The 17,880-nt window shown below is 39.3% G+C and overlaps 1 protein-coding gene across 4 annotated transcripts in view; it reads right to left on the bottom strand.

The window, feature by feature from the left end:
• tox (thymocyte selection-associated high mobility group box) overlaps positions 1-16,036 on the bottom strand; it is a 67,925-nt gene extending 51,889 nt beyond the window's left edge. For all 4 annotated transcript variants that reach the window (XM_061694266.1, XM_061694270.1, XM_061694269.1 and 1 more), the window contains exon 1: positions 15,404-16,036. In XM_061694266.1, coding sequence (XP_061550250.1) covers positions 15,404-15,508 — 105 coding nt within the window. In that variant the 5' untranslated portion in view covers positions 15,509-16,036. The remainder of the gene's footprint in view (positions 1-15,403) is intronic.
• Between the last annotated feature and the right edge of the window lie 1,844 nt (positions 16,037-17,880).

Below are 17,880 nucleotides of genomic sequence, written 5' to 3'. Positions count from 1 at the left end.
ACGGTATATACTACCAGTCAAAAGTTTTTAAACAATTCAATGTTATTCAGTGCTATTGAATGGAGACGTGTCTCTAGGCCTTTGACTGGTAGTGTACTTCTTAGGAATAAAATCTCTGCCTCGTTTTTGATACACTTGAGCCTACTACGCTATTGTATTTTAATGTCAGTCATGACGGTGGTACTTGGAGTGCTAAATATTTTTTTAGGTGGTACTTGGTGTAAAACGTTTAAGAACCACTCCTCTATTGGATTGAGATCTGTTGAATGTTGATGCTATTTATGTAAACTGTACACTGCAGTCATTGTTATATTCAAGAAACTGTTTTGAGATTATTTGAAATGTAAATAAATAAATAAGTACATTTTATTTATATTGCACTTCTCAGAGAGAGGACTCTCAAAGTTCTTTACGTGGTTCAAATACAGAACTAACATTACAGTTAATACAAGAAAAAAACATGCATTGGTGTTATCCTTCCATGATCCGTCAGCCAAATTATAATATGGACAATTATGTGTTGTTTAGAGCAATATATATATATATATATATATATATATATATAAACTCACAAACATAATAAATAAATGCATAAGAAATACAACTCACCATAACACACAACGGATAAGAGAAGCTTTCTTTTTCTTTGAGGTCGTAGGCTCTTGTTCTGGCTCCTCAAGTGGCTTTTTCCTTTTGAAAAGAAGATCTCCAAAGATCTGTTGTTTTTTACTGATTTTTGCGAGTTTGCGGGCTTATTTTTAGTAACGTATCATGTGACCGACAAGCAGTCTCGTGTTGTTTCGTTCACAAATGTTTCGTTGAAAAGAACAAATCTTTTCAGTGAACGTAATGAACTGAACTGCTGCAGCGTTCTGTGCAGTTTTGATGCAGTTTTGATGTGTCAATTGCGAAGCGCAGCTGTTGCAGCGGAGAAGATCCAGTCATTTTTCAAAATAAAACACATTTGATAGGCGAAAACGCTATACAACGAAAATTATATAAATTGGTTATTCCTGCTATGCGGCCCGGTAACAAATGCCTCACGGACCGGTACCGGTACTGGTTTAGAGGAACAAAAGGTGACTAATGAAGGAAGATGACAATTGCTTTCACTGCTGTTTATCCGATCACATTGTTTTCAACGCATCCAAGTCCACAACTGTGCCCTAATTCACGATTTACGTGACGTTTGCTCTTGGTGGACGAGTAGACTTAGGGAAGATTAGTTCAATAACACCACTTACATAATTCTTTCAACCATTATACAACGATACGTGAGGAACTGCGTATATTACTTGGTTGTGGGGGGGACCTGAAGAGTCATGTTTCTGTTTTGTTTTCGATTGCCAACTGAATATGGAAAGAACGAATGATGCGCGGATTGCGAGGTGAACCGTTATTGCAACTCATTACACATTTGACATACATCATTAAAGTTTTATTTTCTAGGTTTTAATATCAAAAGTGGTTGATTTGTGTGTACACATCTATGACTGTTAAGAATGTAAAAATGCACGAGCCAAGCTTCAGCAAATTGTCTTGGTCATATCATGTCAATTCAGTGGTTGTTACATAATTTGATGTTTTATTTAATTGTTATTCAACAAGCAGTTGAACAGGTGAGTGCATGTAAAACCAAAATGAGTTTCCATACCTCTAAAAAGGTGGTTTATTACTTTAAGAAAAAAGCTCAACGTCAATGATTTTTATTAATTTCCGAGTTAGTACATTGTAGTGGCTACACAGTATTAAAGTACATACAATATATATTAGTGTGGGAAGATATGGGTTCAACAACCTTGAACACACACAAATATTGAATATCTGTTATCCAAGAATGCAAAAGATTTTCTTGTTAAAGGACAAACTCAAACAGAAAACTGTGAAAATTCCAAAGAGAAAATGTGTTTTAACTTATTCGCATACACTATATTACCAGTCCATCAAAATTATCATTGTGTGTTCATGAACAAAAGTAACTAAAGAAAAAAAGACTTGCCTAACTAGTTCCTCGGGAAATGAGCCACGTTCTCAAACCACAATTTAAGGGATGCAATTTATTGTCCTTCATACCGCACACACACAAACATACACACACTCACACACAACAATGCACTGATGATTACATTACATGATTTGATTGCAATATGTTTATTTTGGAAATCAAATTCTGATAATTAGTCTCTTCTGGCAGCGCTCTGTCTCCTTCCATCTGTTCCATTTGGCATACCTCCCTCAACTAGAAGACTCTCATCTCTGTATCCTTGTGCTTCAACTAAATGAAACATTTTCAGCCACACCCGTGAACAAGCAACAGGACTCAGTGTCACCCAGTCATTAATGAACATTTGCAGTGTGGGTTGGGGGTTGTTGGCGTTATGCTTCGTAACCAAAAATCCCCGCCAATGTGGACTGTCTATGAGAGTATGTGATAAAGACAAAATATCATGTGGAATTGGCATTTAGGGTAAGGTCACTGTATCAACAGCTGTGAATGAACTACCAGGTTTTCTCAAAAAGTGGGCTCTTTTCTAATAAACCCCATGCCCAGATTTATGGAGGGGGTGGGGGAAATCACATTTTATATTATATATTATGTATGCCGCCATCTAGAGGTTATGAAAAACCTGTACACTTTCATTCCAATATGCCGCAGCCACCTCGAGGTTATGAGAAAGGTGTACACTTTCATTCCAATATGACAGGGGTATGCATGAGTGCATGTATGTACGGTTGTGCTCATAAGTTTACATACCCAGGCAGAATTTGTGAAATATTGTTGTTGTTTTTTTGTTTTTTTTTATATGACTGATGACTGAACAACAAACATCATTAATTTCTTTATGGTTATGTTTTGTTTAATGATAATGCTTTTCTGAAATGCTTGACAGTTTAAATTGAATCCCTTTAAAATAAAATTAAATGCGTTTCCCCTGGCCCTTCATGTTTTCTTTAAAGAATTGTATCCATCTTACAAATTCTGCCTGGGTAATCAAACATGAGCACAACTTTGTGTTTACTCATTTAACAAATAAAAGTAGGGCTGTGAATTTCAAAATAACAGCAAGTAAATAAAAATAAAGTATTATGTGTTCAAATAAAGTGCTTAACTTCAGAATAATTATAATATTATTACATTTTGATCATATGGGTAGAAGCAAAATCATGCATTGTAAGAATGCGTTATACAAAGGTAGAAGGGTTTTCCAGAATTTTGAAAACAAATTTTCAACTTTGAGGGTGCGTATTATACACGAGAAATTACGGTAACCAACATGAAAACTACCTGTCAATTGGGGGGGCAAGACATTGTGAAGCTGAGATGGAAATTGCCGAGCCGTTGTACAAGCAATTGGGGGGGTGGGAGGTGGAGTCAGTTACAGCCGTTTGTCCGTTATACTGAAGCTATTTTTCATTGCCTAAATACAACCATACAGTACAAAATTATTGTTTTCAACTTTTTTCATGGCCTAAAACACACAATACAGTAAAACATTACTGTAAATGATCCAAAAACCTTGTAAATGTTTGAAAAGTATATCCAAACTTACCTCCTCTAGCCAGGACCCAGGCCTGCCGTTTTGAAGAGCGCAGCAAACCAGCGCACAAGAACTAATTTACATGAGATTTGCATGCGTCTTGGTGCATGCAAATTAGCCATGTGGCTCACGGTGCCTGTTACTTCCCATATCCGTTAAATCGGGGTTCGATAGAACAAGGTCCCACTGTATTTAGAATGTCCTGAAGAAGAAATAAACCACTAGTGTACTAAATATATAAAAGCTGAAATGTTGGTCTTTTGATGTCAAACCCATATGTCTTCAGTGAGTCTACAGCAGAAATAATGATATCGGCCCTACTGTTTCAATAATTTTAGAGGACACTCTTAATATATTCACAACTGAAAAATAGAGTGTCAAAGGTACAACAATAAAACACAGAGCAGAAACATGCAAAGGAATAGCTAAAGCTGTCTGATTCACTTTGGCCATATGTCTGAAAACAAATGAAAGTCATTTTTGGAAAACAGCGAGATAGTTGACATTCCATTTCTAGACTTAGCAACAAAACCTGTCAGTGTTTTGTAGTCGAGAGGACTATCCTATTTCAAATCTGGCTACTTGCCATCTCCAAATATTCACAACACTAAGCCCTGTAGAGCATTATTCTATGATTACATGAGCAGAGTATTATACCCCACAGTAGAATTAGTCTACAGTGGATGATGGAGTAGATCTAGGGGTGTGTGTTTGTTTTTAAGTTACATAGAACAGTCACATAAGCAGCAGCAGAGTAAAGGATTTGGACAACATAGATTTTTTGTTTTTTATGAGTTGGAACGAGGTCAGATTTTTACAAGCTTTCACTGGAGTCAGGATTATTTTGATTTCCATGTAGGAAAACAAAATAAAAATACTTGAGCTATAACTTATACTTATAGCTTATACTATAACTTAATGTTTATGACTAGACCCTGTCAGGTCATTTGTCTTGTGATTCAGCAGAGTGTACAACAAATATCCATTGGCAAGCGAGACACGCACAGTGCATGTCTACAGTTTGTATGATCTTGGAGACATTATAGAGATACAGTATGATGATCGTAGCATAACAATTATTCCAATTATTCTACCACTCCCCAGTTAAAGTTAGCAGTGAGACTCGAGCCAATTATGTTGTCACAAAGTCCACAGTTGAGCTTCATGACAGTTTTAGTGGAATGGAAAAACAGGTGCAATACCTGGCCAGTATGAGACATTCACAAAAAAATGCCAAAAGCTGTTGTCGCTCCTAAACTCAAAGAGAGGGTTGGGCCAATGGAAACATACAACAAACAATGGTATAGCTATGAAGATGTGCATGCATGTACAGTACAATGGAACCACTGAAAAACAATATCTAAACTGCAAATGCTATTTTGTGGTTAAGACATCTTCATGTGTAGTGGATGTAGAAAATCAACATACCTTTGTTAAAATAGCAGAGCTAACCAGTCGATCACTGTGCCGACTGCTAACCCACCTAGTGGTTTAATTACAAATTAACAATGTTTGTTCTTTTTGGCTCAGAGTTTATTAAAATGGCATGTCTTAATTTATAAATGAAGCACTGACCGAGTGGGTCAGTTCCTTGCAAAAGCACTCCAAACATGTCAGATTGCAAAATCATCTCTTGTGCACAGATTTTCAATCTAGGTCTGGGCTTTGACTGTTGTTGTATACGTTAAAGGTTGTTGCCGTCGTTGTATTTAACAGGTTTTAACAGTTATATCTTACTGGAAACATTTATTGGTGTTTATCACTGCCACATTAAGCAACATGTAATAATTGTGAATTAAAGAAGCACCTTCACATATACTTTAATGCTACACTGAAAGACTCAAACATATTGTCTAATGTTATTTCAATTTTGCAGCTCTACCTATTTATTAATAGTTTATGACGTCATTCCGCCCTCTATTTGATGTCCACGTTGTTTCTCTGAGTTAGTGACTTACTAACCTTCTTTTATATTCTCCTATTCTTTTAACAGGTGAACTCTTCTCTGATTTGTTTTTCTTTAGAAATCCATTGCCGGGGTTTCAGTTTTAGTATTTACATTATTCCTTCTCCCTTTTTCTATTCCTTCTACATCATCTCACTCGATTTACCATTTACAAAGATTTTATTCATACAGTAGTTGTGTTTACATTTGTCTGCCACACCACACATTACTTCTAAAATTGCAGTGTTTAACATAACAAGCTAACTGATTATTTTTACACATGCCCTTTTGTCCAATCACACCTCAATGTAGCTCACTTGCTTCTGCTGCTGCCGCTGGTCCTCTGAATGACAAAAATGTGCACAAGCATAACAGCAACACACTGAGCTGGCTGTCGGCCACAGAGACAACTGTTCTCATCCTTTTTTTGTTTAAATCTCAATTTCTTGTGTTTACAACCGTGGTAACAGATGCGTACCAAATAGGAAGACAATCTGCTACCCTGAAAACTACTCTAATAAAATGAAAAATACACTAGTACTGTCAGTCAGAATTACGTCTGTCTTATTACGTGGTCTGAACCCATTAAGTATTCAAAGAGCAATAAGCCATACTTATCAAATACACTCTGTTCCAAAAGAATTAGAACAGTGAGGTCAATTCCTTTATTTTTGCAGTAGACGAAAAACATTTGGGTTTGACATCAAAAAATGAATATGAGACAAACGCTCAACATTTCAGCTTTCATTTCCTGGTACATTTGTACATCTGCATCTGCACCATTTAAAACTGTGGTTCACAACTGTTTTAACCCTGGGACCTGCATTTTCCTATTGTTGCCAAGTCGCTATCCGCTTTTACAGAAGTGAAAAGCAATAAGAACATCAATTGATCCAAAATAGCCTGAAAACATACGTACAGTATATCATGTTTTTAAACATAGGAACACATGATTCCATGTTCAAACTGCCTCAGAGCACCTAATTAAGAAACTGAGGATGAACATGACAACTTCATGTACAACAACAAAGAAAGTAAAATTAGCTCTCACAATTGCACCAAACACTTGATAAATATAAAAGAATCCAATGAAAAACAGTAAGTACGACATTAACTGAGGGTGGCGTCTTGTACACGTAACCATGTATTCTTAAGCCATTGGGTAAACTACTTCTTACTTCTTCTTTCCATTAGTAACTTCAAAACATTGTATGCCGGAATCGTTGAGGACCCGCTGTAATTTTTTACTCTGTGTCCGCGACCCACCCATTATGGGTTTGCGACCCACTTTTGGGTCCCGAGCCACCAGTATAGAATCACTGACTTAGAGGTAACATTATTTGTAATAAAACACCACATTTTAAGGTGCGCTCAACTACTGGGACAGTTGACTATCGGGTTTAAGTATGTAGATCGATTTGGCCACTCTAAAACCTTCCACTTCTTTCCCCTAATTAACTATTTTTTGGGGAGCAGTGTGTTTTGGGTAATTATCTTACAGCATGATGTAGGATCTCCCAAACGGTTTGGTTGCATCTGTCTTTAAATAGGCAGACAAAATGTTTCTATAGACTTCTGAGTTCATTTTGCTGCTGCCATCTTGAGTTACATCAATGAAGATTAATGAGACTATCCCACAAGCCCAAACCGAGCCATTACCTCTACTGTGGATTTAGCCTTTCCATCTCTTTGGTCAAAATTAATCTTAGTCACATAAGTCCACAAATCTTTGTCCCATATTTTTTGAGGCATGTCTCTGGACTTATTGGCAAATTCCAACCTGGCCTTACAATTCTTCTTGTTTATGAGTGTTTTGCATCTTCTAATGCAGCATCTGTACATTTGTGCTATCTTGTGTACCAGCTCCAAATGAAAATAAAAGCTGAAATGTTCTCGTCACATTCCACAGTCAGTTCACACTAAAAGTGGAATTGGCGTCACTGTTTCAATATTTTTGAAGGTGAGTGTATATTGCACCAAAACTTGATATTCAACATGTTCTGAAATTCCTGGACATGCTCCAAGAAAGTAATGGATTCTTCTTTGGCCCATGCCTCCCATCATATTTCATGGTTTGAATGAATCGGAAATACTGCAGACTGACAGACATATAAACCAAGTCTACTCTTGGCAGAGGAAATGTAGTTAGTTAGGTAGGTAGTTTGGCAGCCCTCAAATAAGTACATAAATTCTGAGGTTGTCACTCACACAAAAAAATTTACGTCTCATTTTTCCTCTGAACTCACTGAAATGTATTCCAATGAAAATATTTCACACAATTGAAGATTAAATATTATTAAAATGGTCCCAGTATAAATATCCCACAACACACAACCCATTGCTATCCTTCACACAAAGAAATATTGCTTATATATATATAAGGGCTGCATGATATATTGTTTGAGCATCGTCATCGCGGATGTATGTGTGCGCAATAGTCACATTGCAGGGTCCGCTGCGATGTTGGTGTAATGTAATATACACATTGAATTAAATATGAATTCAATAATAAAAGTGACCAGTAGAGGGATCTGTTTGGACATGCTAATAAGATATTTCGCTCTTCAGAATGAAACTACTGTAGGCAGGCACAACGCAGCTGCGTGAGTGCCCAAGGTGCATTCAGGGACACTGCGTTAATGGGAGTGAATATTCGTGATCGTGATTTTGACTGCCACGATTAAATGAGCCTGATTGTACAAATGTGGGCACTGCTGCATGGTGAAAAGTGCTTCATTTGTAGTAGTGCTCGCAACCTAGTCAGCCAGCCACCAGGGGGGGAACGTATGGTTAATTAAGGTTAAGGGACGGCATCGTACTCCGTGGCACGGCACTGAATCGGTAGCCAAATAGAGCGTTTATCCGCCGACATATAAAGGCTCATATATAGTGTGTTCAGACGGGTTTTTCCTGGAAGTCCCGAACAAAACCTGGCATTTTTGAATGAAAATGAACTTTCGTTCAAAAACCGTTCTTTGAAGCCAGAATGAGTGAGCTCTCAATTACGTTCATCAGGCAGAAATAAACTACGTTCAGTTCACGTTCAGTTTATGAACTTTCGTCCATTGAACTCATTCAGGCACAACACTGATCACAACTGTCGAGTTCTTTAGACTTTATGACCATGCACAACTCACCAATGGTCAAGGAGAACAACAGAGATGTACCTGTCCTTGACAATTCACTTTATTGACTGGGATTTTCAAATGAAAAGTCGGTGCTTGCAGCCTAATGTTATTGCCTTTTATGCATTAACTGTATTTGCTTCCATTAAGTTGCAATTCATTATTGCACTTTATAATATTATTCAGTTAGCTATTGGTAAAGTAGAATTATTTGGGGTATATTTATTTATTTATTTATTTTTATTTTTTTATTATTATCTATCATTTATTGTTATTTAAAGATTCATTATGCACTGAAAATTGTTACATATTATTTGTTGAAAAGTGCAATAAAAATAAAGATGTCTCCCTAATATGAGTAATAATCATGATGAATAATAGTGATTACAATATTGATCAAAACAATCGTGATTATTATTTTGCCCATAATCGTGCCGCCCTAATAATAAGAAAACACTAAGATTCTGCAGTTGAATCAAGATAGCACTGTGCAGTTTTTGAGTAGATGCTTATCTCTAGTTCAAAACCTTGTAAAAAATCTAATGTGTAACCATCGAAGAATGCTACTAATGCAAAGCCATCTCAGGAAGTCCAAACAATGTCCGGAGAAACGGGACCAGAGTTGCCCTTTCACACATGTAGCAGACAGGAAATTGCCTCTATCAGATGTGTTCTCATGTATTAGAACTACTCTGTTTAGTTTATGGGGAAGGGGCAAAAAGGAGGGCGTGATACAAAATAGGGAGCTGCAGCCACTTATGTACATATAAATCAGATGCGTTTTAGATGGTTCACAATAAGGCTGCAAAATATGTCTCTCGAAGTTAAAAAGCTTTGAATGAAAGTATATCTAGACTATGTACATTAATGTATGATTAATACAAGTACTGTGTATTTCCAAACCATTTTCTCAATGGGAAATAATGAAATTTGAAATCTGTTCCAGGGTTACAGTCCTATCATAAAATCTAGAAGCTATCATTAAATTGCACTGCAATGTTTAGGACGCCTTCTCTAGTAACTCGTAATGCTTGCAGCGTGCATCCGCACGGAGAAATAATATAGCTTGAGTATTAATCAATTAGCATATTTAAGGGGAGTTTCTTTTTTTTTTTTTTTTTTAAAGAAATCACCGGGCTGAGGTAAAACAACCTATCAGAGACAGAAGGTGTGACAGATGTGGTGTCAATCATTTGCGTTGGACTCATGGACATACGCATAGCGGGCACACCCTGTTAGCTTGGGTGTCAGGTGTTTTGGTGACTATTTTAGAATATCCACCTCTAGAAAATAAAAGTCCTTCCCTTGTTTGCTAACAACTGGGAAAGACAAACAGAGGTAGAGCGAAGGGACTTCAGGCAGCTGAGAATATTCAGAAGCGACACAGATTTAGCAACATTTTTAGCAATGTTTATTATGTCTTTTTGATTTTTAATTGATTGTACTTTCTAAAAAATTTAACTTCAAACCGATAAATTTTGAATTCTCGTAACACTCAATTACAAATAATTGCTACCTACCAATCAATCAATCATCACTGTCTTGTTTACTGTGCTAATGCTAACATATTATTGCTAGTGCTGCTATTTTGTTAAAGCTGGACATTGTTCTCCGTGACTATCACAATTACACACTTTCATACTGTAATCACATGCCATTATGAATGCCCATGTTTGAGAATCACACTTGTGCACGTCACTGATGGACGTGGCTTTGGTCAAATTTGAGTGAGAAGAGGGGTTAGTGAAGTGACTTGGGGTACTGATAAATTCCTACCTGACTTTCAACAGTCATATCAAATCAATTACTAAAACTGCCTTCTACCATCTGAAGAACATATCCAGAGTGAAGGCTTGCATGTGCCAAGCAGACCAGGAGAAGCTCATCCATGCTTTTATCTCAAGTAGACTTGACTATTGTCTTCTTATTGGACTCCCGAAAAAGAGCATTAAACAGCTGCAGCTCATGCAGAATGCTGCAGCCCAGTCAGCTTTAGAATATATTTTAAAGTTCTGCTACTGTTCTATAAATCACTAAATGGTTTAGGTCCTGCATACATGAAAGAAATGCTAATGGAATATAAACCCAGTAGGGCTCTGAGATCGACAGTCCAAAGCAAACGTGGTGTTGCAGCACTTAGCGACTGCTGCACACAAATGGAATAATAACAGAAGTGACGTCAGCCCCAAGTGTAAATGTTTTTAAGTCCAAGTTAAAAACTCTTCTTTTTTCTCCTGCTTTTTAGATGATTTCCACGTTTAAATGATATTTCTTGCACTGTACACTGTTTTAATTGTACTTTTATTTTTTTCTTTGTTTTTAAATGCTTTTAATCGTGTAAAGTACATTGAGTTACCTTGTGTATGAAATGCGCTGTATAAATGAATTTGCTTTTCTTACAATTCTCTGCTGTTTCTTACATTATCAATTGCTTATGTCATTCTATCCATCCCTCCATCCATTTTCTGTACCACTTTATCCTCAGAAGGGTCGCGGGCGTCCTAGAGCCTATCCCAGCTATCTTCGGGCGAGAGGCGGAGTACACCCTGAACTGGTTGCCAGCCAATCACAGGGCACATATAAACAAACAACCATTCGCGCACACATTCATACCTACGGGCAATTTAGAGTCTCCAATCAACCTACCATGCATGTTTTTGGGATGTGGGACGAAACCGGAGAGCCCGCAGAAAACCCACGCAGACATGGGGAGAACATGCAAACTCTACACAGGCGGGGCCGGGATTCGTCCACCGTGCCGCCTGCTTATGTCATGTTGATCAAAATATTTTATAGTTTCTCTGTTGAATAGTCTCACCCCCCACAACATTTAGGCACTAGTTCATCGCAAAAGTCTAGAAATGCAAAATGATTGAAGAAGTTGTCATAATATGCCAAGACTACTGTATTTCTATACAGTTTCATTAGGCTTTCCATCTGACTTTTTCCCAGGTCAAGCTTGATTTTCTTTAATTTAATTTCAGAAAACTGGCATCAATTGGCTAAAGTATTAGCTGGACCATAACACAATGTTACAATGTCTGACAATGAAAGGACAAGGAATTGGATGGGGTCAACAGCCAAAGAGAAGAAGAAGAGGAGTGATGCTGTGTGGCAAGGGAGTTGGGAGGCAAATCAGAGGAAGAACCAGAAGAGGCTGAGGACAAATGCATGTTCCTGATGAGATAAGAGCCTCACTTGAAGACCACGTTTTCAATCATGGGCTTAGGTGGAGAAAGACTGCACTGTAATTCCTACAGCATTGCATGTGCAGTTTTCCATAAGGAGCTTGTCCGTTGCTCACATTTCTATTTTTCTGTTTTGTTTTTTTTCTTTCTGTTATGCAGTGCTGTCTTTTCCTTTCTGGATCGGAATGAGCTGAAGTCTGTCAGCAAATTACAGTGCAAACAGTAAAAGCTTAGAAATGTTTCTTGCAATCAATCTCCCACATACACTAAGGTGTTACTTACAATTTAAAATAATTGTCATCAAACTTTTAGCCATCGTTTTCATCCGAACAGCCCTCCAGAGTACATTGTTACATTGACAACCAAGCAATTTGACTGTCTTATCCATACACAATGACACAAAGACTTGTCATTCTGATGGCGCTGACATGTTCATTGAAGCAGATATTCACTTTTGAGAGGTGAACAAAGGATTTTCAGCAAGACACTGACTTTTGCAGGTAATCCATTGTGTTTCGCTATTTGTACAAATTGTTTTGAGAAATGCACTTACTAGGGCTGGACGATGTTGGAAAAAAATGACAATGCGATTTTTGTGTACCCCTAGGATGCATATTGCGATGTGAAAAAATACAACATACACTTGACATGGGGGGGGGGAAAAAAGAGCATACATTTTTCTTTTTCCCTCTGTTGGATTTATCTTACCCAACATTATAAAAAATAGTATATTTTGGACAGTTTATAATAGCTGCAGTAGAAAAGATGCTGCTCAACGGAGCGTATGTTTCTCCAAAACCTGTATGTCCCTTTCAGCATTAATGGTGCCTTCACAGACGTGTAAGTTAGCCATGCCATTGGCACTAACACAGCCCAATACCATCATAAATGCTGGCTTTTGAACTTTGCGTCCATAACAGCCCGGATGGTTCTTTTCCTCTTTGGCCCGGAGGACACGATGTTCAAAATTTCCCATAACAATTTGAAATTTGGACTCGTCGGACCACTTTTCCACTTTGCATCGGTCCTTCTTAGATGAGCTCGGGCGGGCCCAGAGAAGCCGGCGGCGTTTACGGGTGTTGTTGATAAATGGCTTTTGCTTTGCATAGTAGAGTTTCAAGTTGCACTTACGGATGTAGCACCAAACTGTATTTACTGACATTGGTTTTCTGAAGTGTTCCTGAGCCCATGTGGTGATATCCTTTACACATTGATGTCGGTTTTTGATGCAGTGAAGCCTGAGGGATCGAAGGTCACGAGCATTCAACATTGGTTTTCGGCCTTATTACACATATCACAGCAAAACAATTCGATCTTTACAAAGTTTTGTACAAAATATAACGTTATATATAAAGTTATAGTTATATAACGTTATATTTCACAAAACTGTTTGTCAAATACCAAATTGACTATAAACCGGGTTGGGCGATGGCCACTGTAACAGCTGAGCCAAGCCTGATATTTACAAGGCAAGTTGCTTTTTTCTGTAAGTGGAAGGCTTGATTGCAGAAGGGATGGAAAGTCTGTTCTGTCCACACGTTACTTTGACATTGCACAGACTTTGTGCATGGCACTTGACAAAGTAAAATCTGTTTAATGTCCGGCTGGTTTAGACATTTGCATTGACATATTCATCTCGTCATATAAATGATCCGTTTAAGGTTGCAGTGCATGTGCAGCCTCAGCTTCAGACTGGTTGTCATGGTTAATAATCACATGCATGATCCTTAGTGGAATCTTGTAATTGTGCTGAGGATTGTCTCCACTCAAATGAAATGGAAAATCTGGCTCTGCAGCTTTACATTAACACATCTGGAGGACACGCCTCTCTGTTCCTTTTATCATTTTTTTTTTTGTAACACAACCTTTTTCAGTTTGCTTCTTATTCTTCCGACTTTTCCACTCTTCCTGTCTCACCGCCTCTGTGATCTGCAGTGCTTTTCCTGTCTCTCTCCCTCCTCTATATTCTCTCGCTCTCTGTTCCCCCACACAGTAATATGATCTTGTCTATCAGACCGACAGAACCATGAATCAAAAGACACAGAGAGAGAAATATAGTACAAACCTTAGTGGCCCCACCCCCACTACAACCACACTCATCTGCAACATCCCTGCCCCCAACAACCCTCTCTCTTTCACTCTCTCTCTCTCGGTTTCTCTTTCTCTCCATTCCCTACCCCCAACCACACAGCCCGCTCTCTATCCACAGCCCCTATCTTCCATCTCTATCTTCTTTTTTCAAACAAACACTCACTGACAACAACACAGGGCACGGCGGCATACCTTTGTGCATGCAATCATGTTCCCTTCTCAGAGTAAGAGCAGCAGGTTGCCAGGCATAAAACTGTCAAATGAGTGCAGTGCTAAACTCTATGATAACAACAATAATGTGCTATTCCATTAATGCCTCCATTTCGAGGTCAGAGGTCAAGGCCGGCTAACGTACATTTGCCGCGTCCCAATCAAAAACGGCGGCCTCGACTTTGTCGCCGCATAGTCTTCATTCCGCTATGCCTCTCTTCATACAGTATTAGTTACACATGTAAGAGTGGAATAATACAACGTGAACAGATGCTCCGCTTTACGCACACAGCTGAAACCTTAGCGGAGGCACTTCAGAGGATGCTTGCCTGCAATTTCTGAACTAAACTATTCACACATTCATCTTTGAGAGCATCGTAAGTCGCTTTATAGCCAGAAATAAAACACTGCCTCTCACTTTAAGTTCCTCGATCCCAAAGTGACATGATAAAGGATTACCATAAATTATATTCTGATAAATTTATTACAGGGACGTTACATGACATGATGTTTGTTTTCCTCCTGAGCTGCTGTTTCTTGGTCAAATTAAAGACGTTGCGTCATTTTTATCTCCCATAAAACAAGGATATTATTTAGTATAGAAATAAAGCGTAAACTAAAATCAAAGTTGACATGACTTATTTTGCTTGTGGATAGATGAATGTATGTAAGCACAAGCATTTAGTGTTTCAGCCTGTTAAGGCGTCACAAGACTCTTCAGCTAAATTACAAAATGAGCACGCCCCAATCCATTGCTTTAAGACTGAAGGTTAATACTCTGTTAGCTAAATTCTTCCATTGCACTTAATTATATAATCACCGTTAATTACAGTCAAATGGGGGGGGGGGGGGGGGGGGTCACAATGCACACCGACAGACAGGTTTCTGACCCTGACCCTTCACCTTGCGCAGGAGAGAGAAAGAGCTTCTCAGACAAGTTTTATAAAAAAAATTAAATAAAACAAAACCAAAAAAGTATCAAGAAACGCCCATTGCACTTGTTCAAGAATCCAAACCGCTTGAACCTATCATATATTATCATCATATTGTTTAAATCGTAATTCCCTTCGAATTCTATCGGTGAGAGTCTAACAAAAATCACAGTTCGTCATCAATAGACGGTGGGAGCAGCAGCCGCTTTAATTAACTTGTGGATAATAAAGCAATTAATTAGCATTTAATTGACGGGGCCCGCCAATTAAATGAATGAATAACCCCCCGGTTAATTAAAGCAGGAGCGACACAAAGGTGACTTTCATCTGGCAGACAATGAGCAACACGAGGTTCCTGCTGCGCGTCCTCTACCTTGCTGGTCCCGAAGGCCGGGTCGGGGTAGGAGAGCTGCCCCAGTCTGCTGTGCTCTGACGCGGCCAGAAGCTGGGGAGGTGCTGGGTAAACTGTCACATCCATGGCCGGACACACATCCACTTCTCCCGCTCTCCTATTCTTCTTCTACTCTCCTTCTATTCTTCTTCTATTCTTTCTGCCTCCCACGACAACGAATACGAATGTTCGGCTCGTTCTGTTGTTTTACAAAGTTGGAGGTCTGCGTTCAAAGCCGAGGACGGACATCCACGAGCCAAGCGCCACTCTCCGGGACTTTTACGTAGCCGAAAAGCGGACTTTACAGGCTCCCGCAAGTTTTGGAACGAGGGCTTCTCTCCATGCCGGTTTTCACGCTCCAGCGACTCCCCCCCAACTTCGACGTCGACGCACTTCTTCGTTGACAATGAATGAATTCAAAATGAAAAACGATTTGGGAGCGACTAACTCACTGCGAGATGCCTCTCCGCCTGTTTATTTGACGGTAGCGATGTTTAGTCCGGCGAGCCTGAGCTGCAGCTCGAACTGCTTCGATACTGTACTACTACACTGACTCCTGTACTACTGCACTCCTGCAATACTGTACTGCTGCTGCTGCTGCTGCTACTTTGCTGGGCGTCCATACAAAGAGAGCGCTGCCATCAAGCGCACGCCTGTTACGGTAACCGGATACGGAAATCGTTTTTTGTTTTGTTTTTTCTTAACCAAAATAAGAGCAACATGTCAGCGGTGTATTCACAGCAAACCTTTTTTTTCAATTCCGACGATATGGGTAAGAGTCATACCATAACAGATACTGTAAATTAGACTGAACCCGCAATAACAATGTAGTCACAGTAGCAGCGGCGAGCAATCAGGGCCTAAACACAATCAGAAAGGCATTTACAGGCAAAACTAGTACAGTACTGGTTTGATGATATTCAATTCATTTATTCCTAACAGTGTGTTTTCTTCATTTCATTGTGTTTCTCATTGCTGGACTGCTTCCAGTACGTGTAAGATTATTATATATAGTTTAAAAAAAACACACACACACACACTTGTTTAAACTGTCTGTATGACCAGATAGTCGAATATTATTAAAATGATTGTTGTTGAAAGGGGGGAGGGGGGGGGGGAATTCAACCCTGTCTGGCTCCACTTCATTCCTCTAATCTAATTTTAATTATTAATTATTAAAACTTTTTTTAAGGTGTTCAACCACTGACGTGTCCACGCACACATGCCAGAGACTCGCGACGTGTTGCACTATTATTATTACAGTATTTTTACCTTTGGTTAGCAAGAAAAGTTAACAATAAAAAAAGAACATCCATCCATTTTTGGAACCGCTTATCCTGAGTAGGGTCGCGAGTGTGCTGGCGCCTGTCTCAGCTGACTTCGGGTGAGAGGCTGGGTACACCCTGAACTGGTCGCCAGACAGGTAGACAAAGAACCATTCGCACTCACATCCATACCTACGGACAATTTAGTCTTAAATTTACCTACCACCCATGTTTTTGTGGGAGGACACCGGAGTACCTGGAGAAAACCCACGCGAGAACATGCAAACTCTTGAACTCGGATGTGTGCTGACGGGACAACAGCGCGTTTGCAGAGGGCGTCTGACGTTCGGCCTCATGTCCTTGGATTTCAAAATGTTCTATTCTGGGGTGGCGACGCAGTAACATCAGAAAGCTCCTCCAATGAGAGAGGGGCTAGCAGAGTGATTTCTGAGTGCTATCTTGGCGGACTTGTAATGTAAACAGCCAGGCGGAAATGGACGAAGGCATAATAATTGCGGGGTCCCGCTAACACGAGCATTGGGCCAGTAGAAAAATGATATAGCGAGATGTCTCTGCGGGAGGCTTTCAAACGCCGTTTCAAAGCTCCCTGCTCAGCCTGAAATACACCTCGAAGCGCTTTTCCTGGAACTAGAAAGCTCACGAACCAGTTTGAACTCAGAGATCCTGCGGTGACATTAGTATGGGATATTCACATACCCCCGTTTTTTGTTTTTGTTTTTTTGTTTTAGCTGCTGCGTCACCTCCTCCTCCGTAAAATAAACAGAGTTAGGGCTTTCTTTCCAACAATGACAAATACATATTGCAGATTTGCGGTCCACTCAGCGGGGAAAGCCTCCCAAGCGTCCTTCTAGGCCGTTACGTTACCACTTCCAAATATGTGAAAGGCCTTTCACGCTGAGCACGTGCAGTGTGAAAAGGCCGGAAGGGGATTCCAATGAGCCCCATTAAAAGAAAAGGAGACATCGGGGGAATGAGAATCATCACGTCCTCGCCCAGCACTTTAGGACCGATGCAGGATTATTGAATTTTTCTTTATTATTAACGGTATAGAGCATTCAAATCTTGCCAGGGGCTTGAAAACTGCAAACCCTCCCTTCAACTGGTTCTGCTAAATTGCTCCTCGTGAAAATAACCGTCCTCCCATTCCTAGATTATGGAGATGTATTATATACA

Source organism: Phycodurus eques, chromosome 13 (assembly GCF_024500275.1).
Source record: "Phycodurus eques isolate BA_2022a chromosome 13, UOR_Pequ_1.1, whole genome shotgun sequence".
NCBI lineage: Eukaryota > Metazoa > Chordata > Actinopteri > Syngnathiformes > Syngnathidae > Phycodurus > Phycodurus eques.
This window is presented reverse-complemented; position numbering and strand designations above follow the sequence as displayed.